Here is a 15449-nt window from a genome sequence, read left to right on the forward strand (position 1 = left end):
GGCAGGCAGGGAGCTTTGGGGAAAAGGAAGGAGTTGAAGGAGCGAGGCCACTGGCTCCAGGAGGAGGCAGGTGTCTAGAATAAGAGTTATGCAGAATCCCAGACATTTCAAGGTGCTGATGGACTCCCTACTGTGTGAAGTGGAGGGTTCAAACCATTTTATTTGGGTATTGAGGGCAAAAAGGGCCTAGACAGTGGGAGAGTCAAGGGACATCCAGGCCTCAGGCATTTGGGGACATTCAGGCTAGTAATCACATTCAGACACAATCCCACAGTTGCTGCCATCACACTCAGTCACAGACAATGTGTGAGGTAGAGCACACTACACACACAACTACCTATGTCTATGTGGGAAGAAGTATTCCTGGGTGGGCAGGGGCCTGTCCTGGGACTCAGGAGGCCTGGATCCCAGTCCTGGTCCCCGCTCTGCACCTGGCCCACTGTGACTTTGATCAAGTCTGTGATTGCTTTCTGGGCCTTACTTTCCCCAACTGAGAATGGGCCAGTCACGGTAGATTTGTGTCTTTCAGATACAGAGATGGTGAAGCATAATGAACCCAGACAAATGCACACCATACAAATGCTCTTAAAAGTGACCTAGGTGAGCAAAGCCACTCAGGCATGTGTCACAGTCAGGCACACAATCACACACAACTGCACATTGACCAAACCACACTGGCACATATACTACACACAATCACATACACACAAATATCCAGTAATATTATCACAAAGATAACAGCCACACCTAGAGAAAAACCACAAAAATACAGAGTCATACACACAGTACCACACAGAATACCATTACACAAGCTTCCAATCACAAAGACATTCAGTCACACGAAGACATTCAAACACAGCCACAGTTACACAGGCACAAAACCACTCACAATCAACAGCCCCAGGCATAGTCAGTACCACTACATACAGATACACAGTCATTCAGGCACAATCACACACAGAAATGCACAGAATCACGTAGCACACGGAATCACGCCAAGTCACACAGTCACACGCGGCTGCAGTGCTTCCTGGGATAGAGTAGGAGACAGGTTGGGCTGAAATCGCCCTCCAAAGCCCAATTCCTCCTCACACACACACACACACAGCACCCCATTAGGGGTGACCTCGAGGTCTGGCCTCCTGAGTCCCAGGACTTATTTTTCTCCTGCCTCAGTTCCCTTGTTTAACTCCAGAATCCCTTTGCAACTGACCAACCAAGAGAGGGCCGAGCCCCCTCTTTGGGCCAATCAGAGCCGTAACACAGCTGGCTAATCGGGTTGTCGCACTCGCCTCTGCCCTTTTCCTGTTCCGCTCCTTAAAGGAGCTAACGCCTGGGCGCTCCAGCTTCCACCCGAAAGCCTGCCATTGCCCTTTTAAAACTCAGAGCCGTGAAGGAGCCAGGTCCCAGGACGAACCAATGAGAAGCCCCATTCGGCCTCCGCCCCTCCCACTCTGCCCGAGGTCAAAAGCCTTCGTCTGCTGCTTTGTGGCCTGTGCGGGAAGCCGGGAGGCGCCTGGTAGGGACTGGCGTGAGTGGCGAGGGGCGCAATGGGCTATGGCTGCGGGTGAGAGCCGCTCCATCTGATGCCTCCGCTCCTCCAGGTCGGTCGTGGCTGCTGCGCTCGCTGGAACTCTGCCCACATGGCTCTGAGAGGTGTCTCCTCGCGGCTGCTGAGCGGTGGACACCGCTTGCGCTTCCTGCGCGCTTGGGGCTCGGCGGCAGCGCAGACCGGTCAGTGCTGGGGCGGGGAGGGTGAAACTGGAGGCTCGGGGACTTTCTCGGGTTTATTTTCTCGTCCTGTGTTTGCAGAGAAGGGCGGAAAGACACAGAGCCGACCGGCCAAGTGTAAGGACCCCGCGTCACGCTGTGCTTCTGCGGCCCTTGCCCCACTGTCTTTCTGCCCCGGGTGGGTTCCGTCCCAGAGTCCGAGAGCTGCCGGGGCGGAGAGGCCAGGGCCGAATGCGCTGAGGCAGTGAGTTTCCCGGGGAAGGGCCACCTTGCCAGTCCTGTTTGCAGTTCATGTTCGCCTAGAACCAGATTGGAGTGGAGGATTCTGGGAGAGCGAGGGTGCGGTGGTCGATTGGGCTGGGCTGAGTCGAGTCCCTGCTCCCTCTCCCAGCCTTGCGTCCAGAGTTTGACTGGAGAGACCCGCTGGTCCTGGAGGAGCAGCTGACAGCGGATGAGATCCTCATCAGGGACACTTTTCGCACCTACTGCCAGGAACGCCTCATGCCCCGCATTCTGCTGGCCAACCGCAACGAAGGTGCCCAGGCAGGCTGGTGGGCACCTCCCCCATACACACCACCTCTGCCTCCTCAGTCGCTGAGGTGGAGGCTCCAGTGGGCCAGGACTGGGCCTGAGCTTGGGCATCTGTCCCTTTGCAGTTTTTCATAGGGAGATCATCTCAGAGATGGGGGAGCTCGGTGTTCTGGGCCCCACGATCAAAGGTAGGGACAAGTTTCTCTCCACACTCTGCAGCCCCAGCTGTGAGCTGGAAAGCCCCTTCCTTTCCCTGAGCTTGGGTTTCCCAGTCTGTAAAGCAAGACTGTTATCCCTCTGTCTGACTGGGGGGATGAAATGAATAAACCCTCAAGATGGAGCCAGTATCTTTCTATCTTTGTTTCTTGGATCTCAGGAGTCACTGGTGACAGCTGGGCAGGCTTTGTTCCCCATTGCCCTATTTCTCCTCCCGACCTCCCCTTCCAGGTTATGGCTGTGCTGGAGTCTCATCTGTGGCTTATGGGCTCCTGGCCCGGGAGCTGGAGCGGGTAGACAGCGGCTACAGATCAGCGATGAGTGTCCAGTCCTCCCTTGTCATGCACCCCATCTATGTGTATGGCAGCAAGGAGCAGCAGCAGAAGTACCTTCCCCTGCTGGGTGAGAAGCTTCCTGCTGCTGGTGGAGCCTGGTAGAAGACAATTGCAGTGGTCTGGAACTCGGCTGGGGCTGTCCCCTGAGCCTGCCTTCTGTTCCCACCTCAAGGATAGCACCAATGGCCACCTGGATCCCTTGCCAGAGCCTGAGCCTCACTCCCACATCTGATCCTGACAATCCCCTCTTAGGTCTCTCTTGACTCTCTCTGGCCCTTTCTCACCACCATCATCTCTCTATCTCCCTTTTGATTTGCTTTTTGTCCGCCCCACCCCACCCCCCATCCTAGACCAAAGTTTAAAATTTTAACTTCCTGACTGGGTTCATAAGGCCCCACGTGAGCAGGCCTCTGCTGACCTTCAATCTCACCTGGGGCCACTCTCTTGATGCTCTGCCCCAGTCAGACTCAGCTACTTGGAATTCTCTAAATGTACCACTGGGCCTTTGCATGTCCTTTTCCCACTGCCAGGACTTCACTTCCCCACACCTCTTCTTGCTTAACCCTTTTCACTCCCCTTCAAGACAGTTTAGCTGACTTCTTCCTGACTCCTGTGGGGCCCCTCCCATCATGGCATTGTGACTGTGACCTGGTGGGGGGGGAGGGGGCGGAGAGGGGAACTTGTCCTTCCACCGCCACCTGAAAGTGCCGTGAGGGCAGGGCCAGATCTGCCTTAGTCTGGCTTGATGGAGAGGCTGACACTTTTCAATTGAGGGCATGAATGGGGACAGGGAGCCTTTTAACAATGTCTTGTGCCTACAGCCAAAGGGGAGCTCCTGGGATGCTTTGGGCTCACAGAGCCTAATCACGGGAGTGACCCTGGCAGCATGGAGACCAGAGCCTGCCATAACCCATCCAGCAGGACCTACACCCTCAATGGGGCCAAGACCTGGTGAGGGGCCTGGGAGGCTCAGGTGGGTAGGCAGGAGCTGAGGAACGGCGGCCAGACCCTCACTGCCTGTCCCACCCCCAGGATCACCAACTCGCCTGTGGCTGACCTGTTTGTAGTGTGGGCACGGTGTGAAGATAACTGCATTCGGGGCTTCCTGCTGGAGAAGGGGATGCGGGGCCTCTCGGCCCCCAAGATCGAGGGCAAGTTCTCCTTGCGCGCCTCAGCCACGGGCATGATTGTCATGGACAGTGTGGAGGTGCCAGAGGAGAACATGCTGCCCAATGCTTCTGGGCTGGCGGTGAGCAGAAGCCATCTTGGGAACTGGTGTCAGATCACATGCTGGTTTACCTTTCTTGGGCAGGCCCTGTGCTGGGGACCCGGCTGGAGACCAGACAGACAACTGTCCCTGTGTACTGCCCCTTTTTGGTGACTTGTTCATAATGGCTGTGCCCAGGACATGTATGGGCCTGAACCAGCTTAATCCTTTGGCACATGCACATCTTCTTGTCTCCTTATGTCAGCTCCTAGATTTGACCAGCCAATCCAGATCCTAGGATGAGTGGAACTGTGTGCAAACAGGCACTGAGCAAGGCCTGTTATACATGAGCTTTGGTAGCAGAGCCATGTGTGATTTAAACAGCCTCCCTGATTCAGTGTCTGAGTGTCTGAGGAGGGGGTGTCCCCCTACTTCAGAGTTGGTTCTGCACAGGCCCTCTCAGCTCCTTCCGGGTGGGGCTGAGGCCCCCTCTCAATCCTACAGGGTCCCTTCGGCTGCCTAAATAATGCCCGGTATGGCATCGCCTGGGGCGTGCTTGGAGCCGCTGAGTTCTGTTTGCACACAGCCCGGCAGTACACCCTGGACAGGTGAGTGGGGGCTGCCTTGAGAGCTCCTGGGGGCGGGGTCACATTCCATCCTTTACCTCACCTGCGACTCCCTAGCCCCCATCCACCAGACCTAAGTTCCCTGCTCTGTAAAATGGCCAGGGAAGTCCTTCTCAGTCAATGACAGGGCCAGGGTGAGCTCAGTGGGGCTTGAGGCAGCCTGGGAAGGCTTTCTGGGCCCGTAGGCACCCCCTCTTGAATGCTCCTTCACCTTGCCTACCTAGGATCCAGTTTGGTGTCCCACTGGCCAGGAACCAGCTGATTCAGAAGAAGCTGGCAGACATGCTCACTGAGATCACGCTGGGCCTTCATGCCTGCCTGCAGCTCGGCCGTTTGAAGGATCAAGACAAGTAGGGGCTGCTTGTGGGGGGAGGAAGAGGGTAGCTGTGGTAGAAGGACCCCATGCTTCTCCTGGGCATGGTGGTGGCTGGCCCTGGGGAGAAAGGTCCTTCCTGCTGGTGGTCCCTGGGGACCCACCCCTTTTCTCCCTCTTAGTCTTGCTGGGCCAGGCCTGCCCTGCTTGTCCCTTTTGGGAACTCGGTGTCTGCTGCTATGACTAATGCAGGGAGTTCTCCCCTGGCTGGTTTGCCCAGGGTGTTGGGGTGCCTGGATGCCTAGAGTGGGGTTAGTTCTTTGTAATTGACACTTGTTATATGTCTGTGCTGTTCCCAGGGCCACCCCGGAAATGGTCTCCCTGCTAAAGAGGAATAACTGTGGGAAGGCCCTGGACATCGCCCGCCAGGCCCGAGACATGCTGGGAGGGAATGGGATTTCTGACGAGTATCACATAATCAGGCATGCCATGAATCTGGAGGCCGTGAACACCTATGAAGGTGGGAGCTGAATCCTTTGGAGAATGGGGGATGGTCAGTTGGCCTCACTGTCTGGGGAAGAGGGACAGGGAGGAGGAGTGGATAGCAGACTGGAGTCCTACTCCCAGCTGTCACTACTGGCAGTGTGACCTGGGACAGGTCCCACCTTGTATCCCTCATCTGGAATGGCTCATACTGGGACCAAGGAGGTGAGGTGTTCTTTGGCCTTTCCTTCATGATGCTCAGGGGAGGGGTGTTCCCAAGCCTGCCGACAGCCTCGTTGGTCAGCCCCAGAGTGGGGCACGATGCTCATTAAGTTGGTGATACAAGGGAGTGAGTACACACTGGCATCGCCACTCCGTGTTAAGAGAAAAAGAAAGAAAAATGGTAAACCATTTGCAGACTGGTGTTTGCACCTGGCAACTGGTTGTGACTCGCATGGGGCCCAGAACCCCTTGCCTCATGGGAAGACAGATGTGGAAAAAGATCATTAAAAAGGAGGACAAAGGGGCCGGCCGAGTGGCGCGATGGTTAAGAACTCGCTTGGGATGCCAGAGGGCCCCGGTTCGGATCCCACATATGAGGGCCAGTGACACTGCCCTCTACAGCTAAGATGCTGAACAACAGCTCAGCCTGGAGCTGGGCTGCTGTGAGTCGCCGGCGACGGCGTGGGCTGCAGTCCCTGTGGCAGTGGGTTGCCATGGGCTACCGTGTGTAGCCAGCAGCCAGCGTGAGCGGCCAGCAGCCAGCGTGAGCGGCCAGCAGCCAGCGTGAGCGGCCAGCAGCCGCAGTGAGCGGCCGTCCAGAAGCCGGCGACTGATCTGCCTCGCCCGGGAAGAGCGCAATGATGGTGCCAACTTGGGCCAGTGAAGCAACGTCCTCCACAACTAGACTGAAGAACAAAATGACAGCAACTTGTCTGTTCCCCTTCCCCCAATTCCCCAGCACTGTTCCCATCCCCCCAATTCACCAATTAAAAAAAAATAAATAAATAAAAATAAAAATCTTAAAAAAAAAAAGGAGGACAAAGTACAATCCAGTATGAGCCAGGCAGAAATCAAGGGCGATGTAAGAGGGGCAGGTACTTGTCCCTTAAGAAAATGGAACAGAGTTAGGCCTTGAGGGAGGTGCAGGAGCTCCCTGGGCCCAGACGGTAAAATAGCTTCTGAATGCTATTCTGAATGGGACATTCCACAAAATGCAAGAGGGAGGGGTGGGGGATCACAGGTGTAGAAATGACACCAAGGCTATGCAGAGGGGACCTTCAGATTGTTTTAGAAGGGGAGGGACAGTGCCAGGTATGCACTTTAGAAAGTAAACAATTATTTTGCTCCACAAAAGGGAGTAACCTCTGCCTTCTGCGCTGTGGGATGTGGGTGGCGGCTTCAGGAAGAGGGGTGGCCTCAGCTGGGACAAGTGATTATGTGAAGTTTGCTTTCCTTTCCCTCCTGTGGGTGAGAAAGGGCCTGATGTGTTTCTCGAGTCCGTCAGAGCTCTCTACCTCCATGGGAAGGAAGCATGATTGGGTTGAAAATCAAACATTTAATGAACTGTGCAGGGCTGGGATGGGGTGAATTTGCCACATGTGGGGGGCACCAAAGCTGGGCCCATGGTGGTGGCTGGACTTGCTGCCTTTTGGGTCTGGCACAAGGAGCTTTTCTTTTTTTTTTTTTTTGCCAAGATGCATTACAGAACTGTGAAAAACAATTTTCTAAGTGTGGCCAGAATGGTGGCCTTTGAGCCATCTCTTGGTGGCTGTCACTACGAGGCGACTCTCCCAGAAGCTGTCAGCACGCGCCATCTTTGTGGGTCTGTTCTTCTTTCAAAGTAGTAGCCTGGGGAGGGGACATGAAGATTGACTTTAAAGGGAAGTTGTGAGCTGTTAACACTCCAAACCGACTTTGTATTTATCTTTTCCAGGCACTCACGACATTCACGCTCTGATCCTCGGAAGGGCAATCACGGGGATCCAGGCATTTACCGCTGGCAAATGAGCACACTTCACCCGGGAGCCCGGATGGTCCCAGCCCCCTTCCAGGGAGCTGCTGTGATCTGAGCTTACTTAAGGAGGTAGCAGACAGAGCCAATTTTTATGGTGGGAAGTGAGAGACTGATTTTTCAATATCAAAATTTCCCTTTTGAAGTCACTCAAATGTGCTCCTTAAAAAGACAGTGGGACTCTGTACCGACTTTCTCAATCCACTTTTAACCATGCATGGAAACAGGTTCCACTTACTTTGGAACAGAAGCTTCTCTTGACGGGGGAGCAGGGAGAGGGAAGAAGAGTGACACAGAAGCAACTTATGTGAGACCCACTGACCTGGTGTCTTACTGAGCAACCCCCCATTACACACACACACCAAGAGTTCCCTGTGTGCCCTCTGACCCTCCCATCTGGGGGATAAGTGCCTTATGCTGGAAGTTGGGGCAGAATAAGGGGGGAAGAGAGAATAATAAATGTCTGCATATCTGACCCACAGTGTTGGGTTACATTTACTTGGAACTACCTGAGAAGTCCTTTCAGTCACAGGAAAAACGAATATGTGGGGGGGCTGTGAGGTGCTCAGATACGGTGGGGATTTCTTCCCACCCTCAGTGACCTGGCCTGTGTATGCATCTTCACTCTACTATAATCAGTAAACCCAGGGCTCAGGGCTGTGGGCGGAGGGGACTTTGTCCTTTCTGTCACCACAGAGCTGGCCACACAGCAGTGGAAAATAACAACGGGCCGGCTTCTCAGCTCCAACACACCACGTCACAGGGGAGCATGGGGCCACAAGTGTGACGGCAGGAGCACCTAGGGCTTTCCTGTGTTAGTGGCTTCTGAGGGGCGCTAACGTCCTTAGTGTCTGTTGACATTTACTATCATCTTAGCCCCTATAACTATCCTCAGGCAGTGCCCCTTAACATGGGTTTAGTCATACCTCTGGCTGGATGCATAGGTCTTTGTACACGGTCTCCACAGTGTGGCACACTTGTTTGAGCTCTGTTTCCAAATGGCTGATCTTTGCCATTTTCTGGGTGAACTCTTGGAGTTTTTCCTGAATGATCTTGTTGTGGTGATTATAAAGCTGATACATCCTCTCCTCTAGCTTCTCTGTCAGGTCCGAAACCTTTTAAACGATGACATGTTCTTGGATAATCGAACCAAAGGCATCACAAGACATGTATTCTAAGTGGCTAAGATTTCTGCAGTTTATCATAAAAATGGTAAACAACTCCAGTGACTGGGGATGAAATTGCCTATCTTAAAAAGAGCTTTTTTTTAAAAAAGATAAGATTGCAAAATTATGTATACAGTATGGGCTCCACCAGGTTAGGAAGTACGTACCTAACAAAGACCAGACAACACATGCAACAAAGTGGTCTCTGGGTGGTAGGATCATAGGAATGTTTTCATGTTTTTTCTGCTATGTTATACTTTTCTCTACTTTATTTTCTATGCTGTACCAGGGTATGTACTGGTAGGAATGGAAGGGGGGCAGAAAAAAATCAGCCTGTCATCAACAGATGTCCCATTCATGGGATCCCTTGTACATTGTGAAGAAGCATCAAGAACAACCATTAACATTGGATCTGAACATAACATCAGGCTTTGTTAGACATAAGCCCTGGCCATGTCAAGGGATCCCTACTTTCCCATCACAAACCATTCGACTTCTGGAGGATAAATGGCTGCATTAATGCAGGCTATGCCTCAACTCCTACTCCCATAGCCATTAGCCCTGGTGTGAAATAAGGGAGCTAGGCAGTCAATGCAGATGGACCTTGGTCCCTCATTCTGACTCGCACTCAGGCAAATTACTTCTAAATCTCACTTTTCCCATCTATAAAACGGGTCCAATCTTTTTACAGGATTATTGGAAAGGTGAAATGAGGTACTATACGCAAATTGTCTGGCACCATGCTGGGAACACAACACGCTCACCAGGGGTTCATTCCCTCCCCTTTCACCTTTTACCTATGGACTCGCCCCCCTTTCAACAGGGGTGGGGTGGTGAATCTGTCACCTTGATCTTGAGGCTGTCCCTGAAGTTGGTCATGAGTGCATGGTCCTTCTGCCTGCTCTCGTTGATGTTTTCAATCAGCTCCTGGGCCCTCTTCTTCAGGATCTCAATGCTCGAGTCCAGAGAGGAAAAGCAGGGTCCTGACTGCCCTTCCAGCATCATCAGCTGGCAGTTGGCACTGGAGGTGGCGATAGAGGGGCTAGAAGCCTGACTTCTGAAAGTACAGGAAACCAAGGTCAGCGCCAAACTCTGCCCAGAGGAGCTATCTGAATTAGCTTGATGGTGAGAGGAGAACAAGTATTGTGTGTCTCCTGTGAGTAACACTTATTTCATTCACACACCCACCCTGAGAAGCAGAGACGGTATCCCCATTGTATAACAGAAAACAGACCCAGAGGCACACACAAAATCTGTCCAAGATTCCAGAACAAGATCTGCCTCACTCCAAAGCACACAGTCATTTTATGACACCAACTTGCTTTGAAATGAGCATCAATAATTCTATTTATAAACAGCATAGATGCTTTCTTACATGGATCTTCCTATCACCGACCTGCTGCATCCCTTCCCATCCCTTTCCAAACCTGGGTGATGCCTGAAGCCTGCAGTCCACCTGGGCTAGTGTACCTGTACATCTCATCTCCCACCAGATGAGGTGGCCTGTCAAGAGTTATTTATGTTAAAAGATTTTTTAAATGCACAAAGAAAAGAGTTATGTTTGTCCCACACTACACAGGACTATAATGATATAATTCAATTAAATGTCGCATTAGCCAGTGAAATGGCAAGAAAGTGACAGCCATGTAATAAAGCTAAACTGAATGAATAAAAGTAAGTCTAATGAAAGGAAAAACTATTAAATCAGGTATGGGAGAGACAACCATAGATTGGGGCAAAGATCATAAAAATCTACGATTTTGCATAGATTGCTTGACAGGGCCTCTAAGTGTTTGCTCTTTAAAAACAAAACGGGCCGGCCGAGTGGCTCAGCTGGTTAAGAGCTCGCTTGGGAGCACCAGCTCTGAGCAGCAGGGCTGCGGTTCAGATCCCACATTGAAGGCCAGTGACGCTGCGCCCTCTACAGCTAAGATGGTGAGCAACAGCTCGACCTGGAGCTGGGCTGCTGTGAGTTGCCTGCGATGACGGTGTAGGCTGCAGCCCCTGCTGCAGTGGGCTGCCGTGGGCTGCTGTGAACTACGTGAGTGGCTGGCAGCCAGCGTGAGCGGCTGGTAGCCGGTGTGAGCTACCAGGAGCCGCTGTGAGCAGCTGACCAACGACCGGCGACCGATTGCCTCACCCGAGAAGAGCACAATGATCATACCAACATGGGAAAGTATCTCCAATCGAGGCAGATATTTATATCAGCTAGAAAACAACAGACCAACTAAAGACTCCATGAGCATTCTTGAAAAAAAAAGTTTTGCTGTGAGACCAAGGATTACTAATCAATTTAGGACCTCTGAGCCTACAATTATTCTTTCCTAAGGGGAGGTGAGGCAGAAAAAAACCATTTCAGACCTGACGTGGGACACACTGATATTTTAACATTCAGATTTTTGTAATATCTGGATGCACATGGAGAACACAGTGAATCCAGAGTGTTTCTAAAACGACAGCCATACTTTGTATGATGGTGATGGAGCTGGGGGCATGGGTTCAGGAACACCTGACTTTTGACTTCCCTGAGACCTCAAGCACCAACTCCCGTTCTAAACCCGGGGCTCCATCACTTCAGTCTGGCTAGTGGCCTCACCTCTGCCCCTTTTCGCTTTGATGCTGTCATATCCACCCACCAAAACCCCACCCTGGCTCTCCACAACCAAGCACTGTCTCTTTTCTCACACTCAGGAATCTGAGTGACACTGGACGAAATCATGACCCTATGAACAAGGTCACTACAGAGTCCAGCTCTCCGGCCTCAACGGAGTCCTCGGGGCCACTGGGCATCCTGTCTGTGTTCTGGTCACCTCCCTCTCATTCCTCCCATCAGCTATCCCAAACCATTATAATTCTCCCATCCCTGGCCCCATACTTGCCTCCCCTCCCCCCAGCAGATACAGTGCAGGCCAAAAAACCCCATTACTGCCCCCCCACAAATGTATCCAAATTGCCCTTCCTCTTCCCAACTCCCAGTTTGGCACGCAGACAAGGTGTTCTGGGTTCCCAATCCCATCCCCTGTATTTCGCCTTCTTGTATATTTGACCTCCCTTTGGCTGGTCCTCCTCCCCCCTCCATCCCCATATGTCATATTGAGTCTCTTGCATTAAAAAACACACAACACACACCCTCTCCCCTCAAACACCAGGCCTCCCTCAGCCAGACACCTCCCTCTTTACTCCCCATCACCACCAAGGTTCTAGAAAGAGATGCCAACACTTTCTGAGCGCACTTTCTCACCTCCCACTTGCTTCTCAGCCCACTGCAATCAGTTCTCAAATGAAGCAGCAACTGGCAAGGTCTCCAGTGACACCTGGCAGACACTTCCCTTGACTCTTGGCAGCAGATGGTGCTGTTGACCATCTTCCCTGCCACTCCTGACACTTCGTGTCCCCAGGCTCTGTCCTTGGCCTCACTCTCTTCCCTTTACACTTTCATTCACACCCTTGCTTTGCAGCCAGGCCTCCCACGCATCCTACCTGCTGGCCTCTCCTGCCAACCCCCCAAACCCCCACCTGTCCAATGCACAGCCTGCCATTCCCCAAAGGCACCCTTACAACCGGGAATGTCCTGGCAGTCCCTTTCCCTACCTAAGTCTTGCCTCTTCCAGAAAGTATTCCCTGGCTGGGTTAGGTGCACTCAGCCCCTATAGTGTCACTTCCTGCAGCTCATCCTCCCCTCTAGTCTCGGGGAGGGCTGGGCCAGGCCTCACCTCATTTGTCTTCATATCCCCATACCTACCCCTCATGGTAGGAGTAATAAAAGTGTGTCAAATGAATGACTATTGAGGGCTTTCATTACCATCCACACTTCCAGGTCTTCCTAACTTATCGTCCCCAGCCCATACATCTGCTGAGCTCCCAACAACATACCCAACTACCTCCAGGCTCTCTCTACTTGGCTGCCCCAGAGGCATCTCAAACTCCTCCACATTTGCACACCAACATGATCATTTCCCCACAAACCTAATTTCGTCCTCCCTCCCCCCTCACCAAAAGCTACCTGGTTCCCAAGCCAGAAACTTAGCAGTTAGCCTGGAGCTTGGCTTGTCCCTGTCCTACTATAATCCTGTCATGAAACCCTCTCATTTCTACCTCTTTAATCTCTCTCAAATCTATCATCTCCTCTTCATCTAATAGTTTGCAACCCCATGCCTATCACTTCTCACCTGGGCCCCAGTGACCTTAGAATGCAATCTAATATCCCACTTCTGCTCCGTAGCCTTTGAGAGCCCCCACCAGCCACAGGATCAAGTCTAAATTCCCTAGCACAGCACCCAAGCCCTTCCAGAGCCCTGGGCCTCCACCCTTTCTTTCTAGCCTTACTCTCTTTCCACCCTCCACTCCCAGCAATTTGGAACCTTCCAGTTTCACCAAACCCATCAGCCTTTGCTTGAATTGACTTTCCGTTTCTGCCAATTTTGTGAGGCAACTTTCAGAGCTTCCACTAGTGCACCCACATGGCACCTTTGCCTACTGTTCATGACGCTCCTGGTTCCCTCCAGGGCACTGTGCAGGCTTGGGCAGGACAGGATGGCATTCTATTCAAACCAAAGGCATCGCCAATGTTTGCTGAATACCTAAATGAATGAACTACTGCCTGAGAGGAGCCGAGTTTAACATTCCTACTCATAAGCCTCCTGTACCCACAGTTGCCTTGTTGACCTGGCAGTGTAAGGATCCTGAAATTAAAATCAATGATGGAACCATGTGCTTCTTTTTCTGTAATTGCTCACAACCTGCTTGAGCTGCTAACGGTTCAAAGTTGCTCCTTTCTCAGGCTCCAGAGATGAGGCTGGAAATGGGTCTTCCAGGCAGCTATGCAAATTGTGAAAAATCATTTGAATTCGGCTCATTCAAATCTCATTGTGGGACAAAGGCCTGCATCAGATGTCTGCAGAGAGCCTCTTGATTTTTTCCAACCTCTCCTTTGGGGATTTACTCTTTTCCATTTCATTTTTCTTAATACTCAGCAGCTGCATATTCATCAGGATGCTAATGAATCAGAGGCTTCCCTGGGCCTGCATTCACCAATTAACTTTAATAAACAAAATGCACGGTGTCCTCTCTGCTGGCTTCCCCCGTTTCCCAGGGCCTGCTTCTGTTGCCGAACTCTGGATGCAGGCCAGGGAATGGAAGTCGGCCCAACACAGCAGGTCGGGCAGTGGGTGTTCAGAGTGGGGGCTGTGAACACATCGCCATGCTCATCTATTATGGTCTGTCCTTTTAAGAAGTCCCTAATTCGGCTGTGAGGATTAGGACATAGTTACTGAGCAGGGCCCATGCTGGCAGGGGGCCCAGGGAACTGCGGAGGAAATGGGTCTAAGCGAAGAGACCATCTGTTTGCTCCAGGTAAAGCTGTGATTGGCAGGTATTTGAGCCAGAACCGCCCGCTGGTGGGGCCCTCCCTCCGTGGCCTCTAACAGATATACAAGTAAACAATCCACCAGCCACTTATGACCACCGCAGGCAGCAGTCCCTGGAGGGCAGGCAAGCTAATCTAACATTCAAGGAAGAACACAACAGAGTCTCTGGCGCTTGGGCAAAACGAGGTTTTGCTGAAGTACAGCCAGGAAGGAGGAAGGTCTGAAACGAAGCCGCTGAGCCGGTCCTCACTCTCTGCTTTTCTCTCCCCAAACACGTTCATATTTTAATCATGTTGCTCAGTGTCTGCTGCTGGGTCTATTAACTGGCTCTTGTACTGGTTCTAATCCATCTGTTTTTTCGGCCCAAAACTCTGATGGAACTCCTTGAAGACTCACAATGATTTGCAATTGTCTGTCTGTTCACCACTTAGATCAGGGTCTAACTAAACATGCTATTTGCAGGAAGATGTTATCAAACAAACGACTTCAGTCATTTCCTTCTTTTTTCTGGTCTCCACCTGATAGCACATACTTGGAAACCACCCCACCCTGCAGCCTGCTTTACAACCAAGGAAGCTGGGAGGTACTGGGAAGCTGGTTTTAGGCCTGGAGTCCTCAGGGCCCTGAGTCTGGCCTCCTCTCATTCTCTCCCCATGTGATGAGCTCATTCACCTCACAGCTGCCACTGAAACAGTGACTCTCACAGTGCCATCTCCAGCCCCTGGCTGCATCCTGAGTTCTGGGTCAGAAAGTCCAAATGTATCCCCGACATGTTCACATACATAATATCCCCAGCCACCGCAAACTCAACAAGGGCAAAATGGAACTTGTGCTTTCGCCTTGGCCAGTGAAACCACCACCTGCTGGAAACCACCCCAAGACAGAAAGCGGGGAGCCAGTGGTGTGCTGGTAAGCATTTAGCAACTGGCTCCCTGGGTGGGCAGAGGGAGAAGAAAACCCTAATTGCCAATTTCCATGGTGCAAAGAATCCCACTGTAGCCAATTTCAAGCTACCAATATGAAGTCACTAAATGCCAGGTTGAGAAGAGACGTGTAGAACTAGCTCTTGCGAGCTGGTAGGAGCCACCTCCAGCAGACCACAGCAGATCAGGATCTGGGTATCCCTGCTGCCAATCACAACACCTGACATGCCAGCCTCCTCACTGTTTTGTAAGCACACAAGCCAGGAGACATCCTGGACACATGCCCTTCCTCATGCCCAACTAAATGACACCACTCCCCATCCCCCCAGCTTCTCTCCATCTGCCCTGCTAGATGCCACCCCCCAGGAGCCTCCCACCTGATCTCCCAACATCTACTCATGCCCCCTCCTGCCTATTCTCCACAAAGTGGCCAGTGTCTTTTTATAATAGGAACTTGAGCATGTCTTTTCTCTGATCCATCATTTCCCCTCCTAGGTATCTACCCAAGAGAAATAAAAACATATGTCCATGGGCCGGC

General features: G+C 52.0%; 2 protein-coding genes across 4 annotated transcripts in view; one reads left to right on the forward strand and one right to left on the reverse strand.

The window, feature by feature from the left end:
* The first annotated feature begins 1412 nt into the window (after window positions 1-1412).
* GCDH (glutaryl-CoA dehydrogenase) lies at window positions 1413-7954 on the forward strand. 3 transcript variants are annotated; one of them, XM_019664225.1, is made up of 12 exons: window positions 1413-1519; window positions 1605-1734; window positions 1813-1848; window positions 2123-2266; window positions 2388-2450; window positions 2710-2880; window positions 3635-3764; window positions 3846-4062; window positions 4525-4628; window positions 4871-4996; window positions 5319-5479; window positions 7379-7954. In XM_019664225.1, exons 2-12 carry the CDS (start codon window positions 1644-1646, stop codon window positions 7450-7452), a joined length of 1317 nt encoding a protein of 438 aa, XP_019519770.1. In that variant the 5' UTR covers window positions 1413-1519; window positions 1605-1643; the 3' UTR covers window positions 7453-7954. The 3 variants fall into 3 exon arrangements, with proteins under 3 accessions (XP_019519770.1, XP_019519771.1, XP_019519772.1); XM_019664226.1 differs by lacking the exon at window positions 1813-1848; XM_019664227.1 differs by lacking the exons at window positions 1413-1519; window positions 1605-1734; window positions 1813-1848 and adding an exon at window positions 1861-1975.
* SYCE2 (synaptonemal complex central element protein 2) overlaps window positions 6981-15449 on the reverse strand; it is a 20722-nt gene continuing 12253 nt past the window's right edge. Inside the window, exons 3-5 of the mRNA XM_019664228.1 lie at window positions 9469-9679; window positions 8383-8571; window positions 6981-7293 (exon numbers count right to left, since the gene is read on the reverse strand). Coding sequence (XP_019519773.1) covers window positions 7246-7293; window positions 8383-8571; window positions 9469-9679 — 448 coding nt within the window. The 3' untranslated portion in view covers window positions 6981-7245. The remainder of the gene's footprint in view (window positions 7294-8382; window positions 8572-9468; window positions 9680-15449) is intronic.

Source organism: Hipposideros armiger, unplaced genomic scaffold, assembly GCF_001890085.2.
Source record: "Hipposideros armiger isolate ML-2016 unplaced genomic scaffold, ASM189008v1 scaffold_417, whole genome shotgun sequence".
In the NCBI taxonomy this organism is placed as follows: Eukaryota; Metazoa; Chordata; class Mammalia; order Chiroptera; family Hipposideridae; genus Hipposideros; species Hipposideros armiger.

What these genes read in the sequence shown, in the direction of transcription:
- GCDH (XM_019664225.1), top strand. Translation starts at nt 1,644, where the DNA reads ATGGCTCTGAGAGGTGTCTCCTCGCGGCTGCTGAGCGGTGGACACCGC. An exon ending in ACAGAGCCGACCGGCCAAGT is followed by an intron (nt 1,849 to 2,122) that starts GTAAGGACCCCG and finishes TCCCTCTCCCAG; the next exon opens with CCTTGCGTCCAGAGTTTGAC. An exon ending in GCTGGCCAACCGCAACGAAG is followed by an intron (nt 2,267 to 2,387) that starts GTGCCCAGGCAG and finishes GTCCCTTTGCAG; the next exon opens with TTTTTCATAGGGAGATCATC.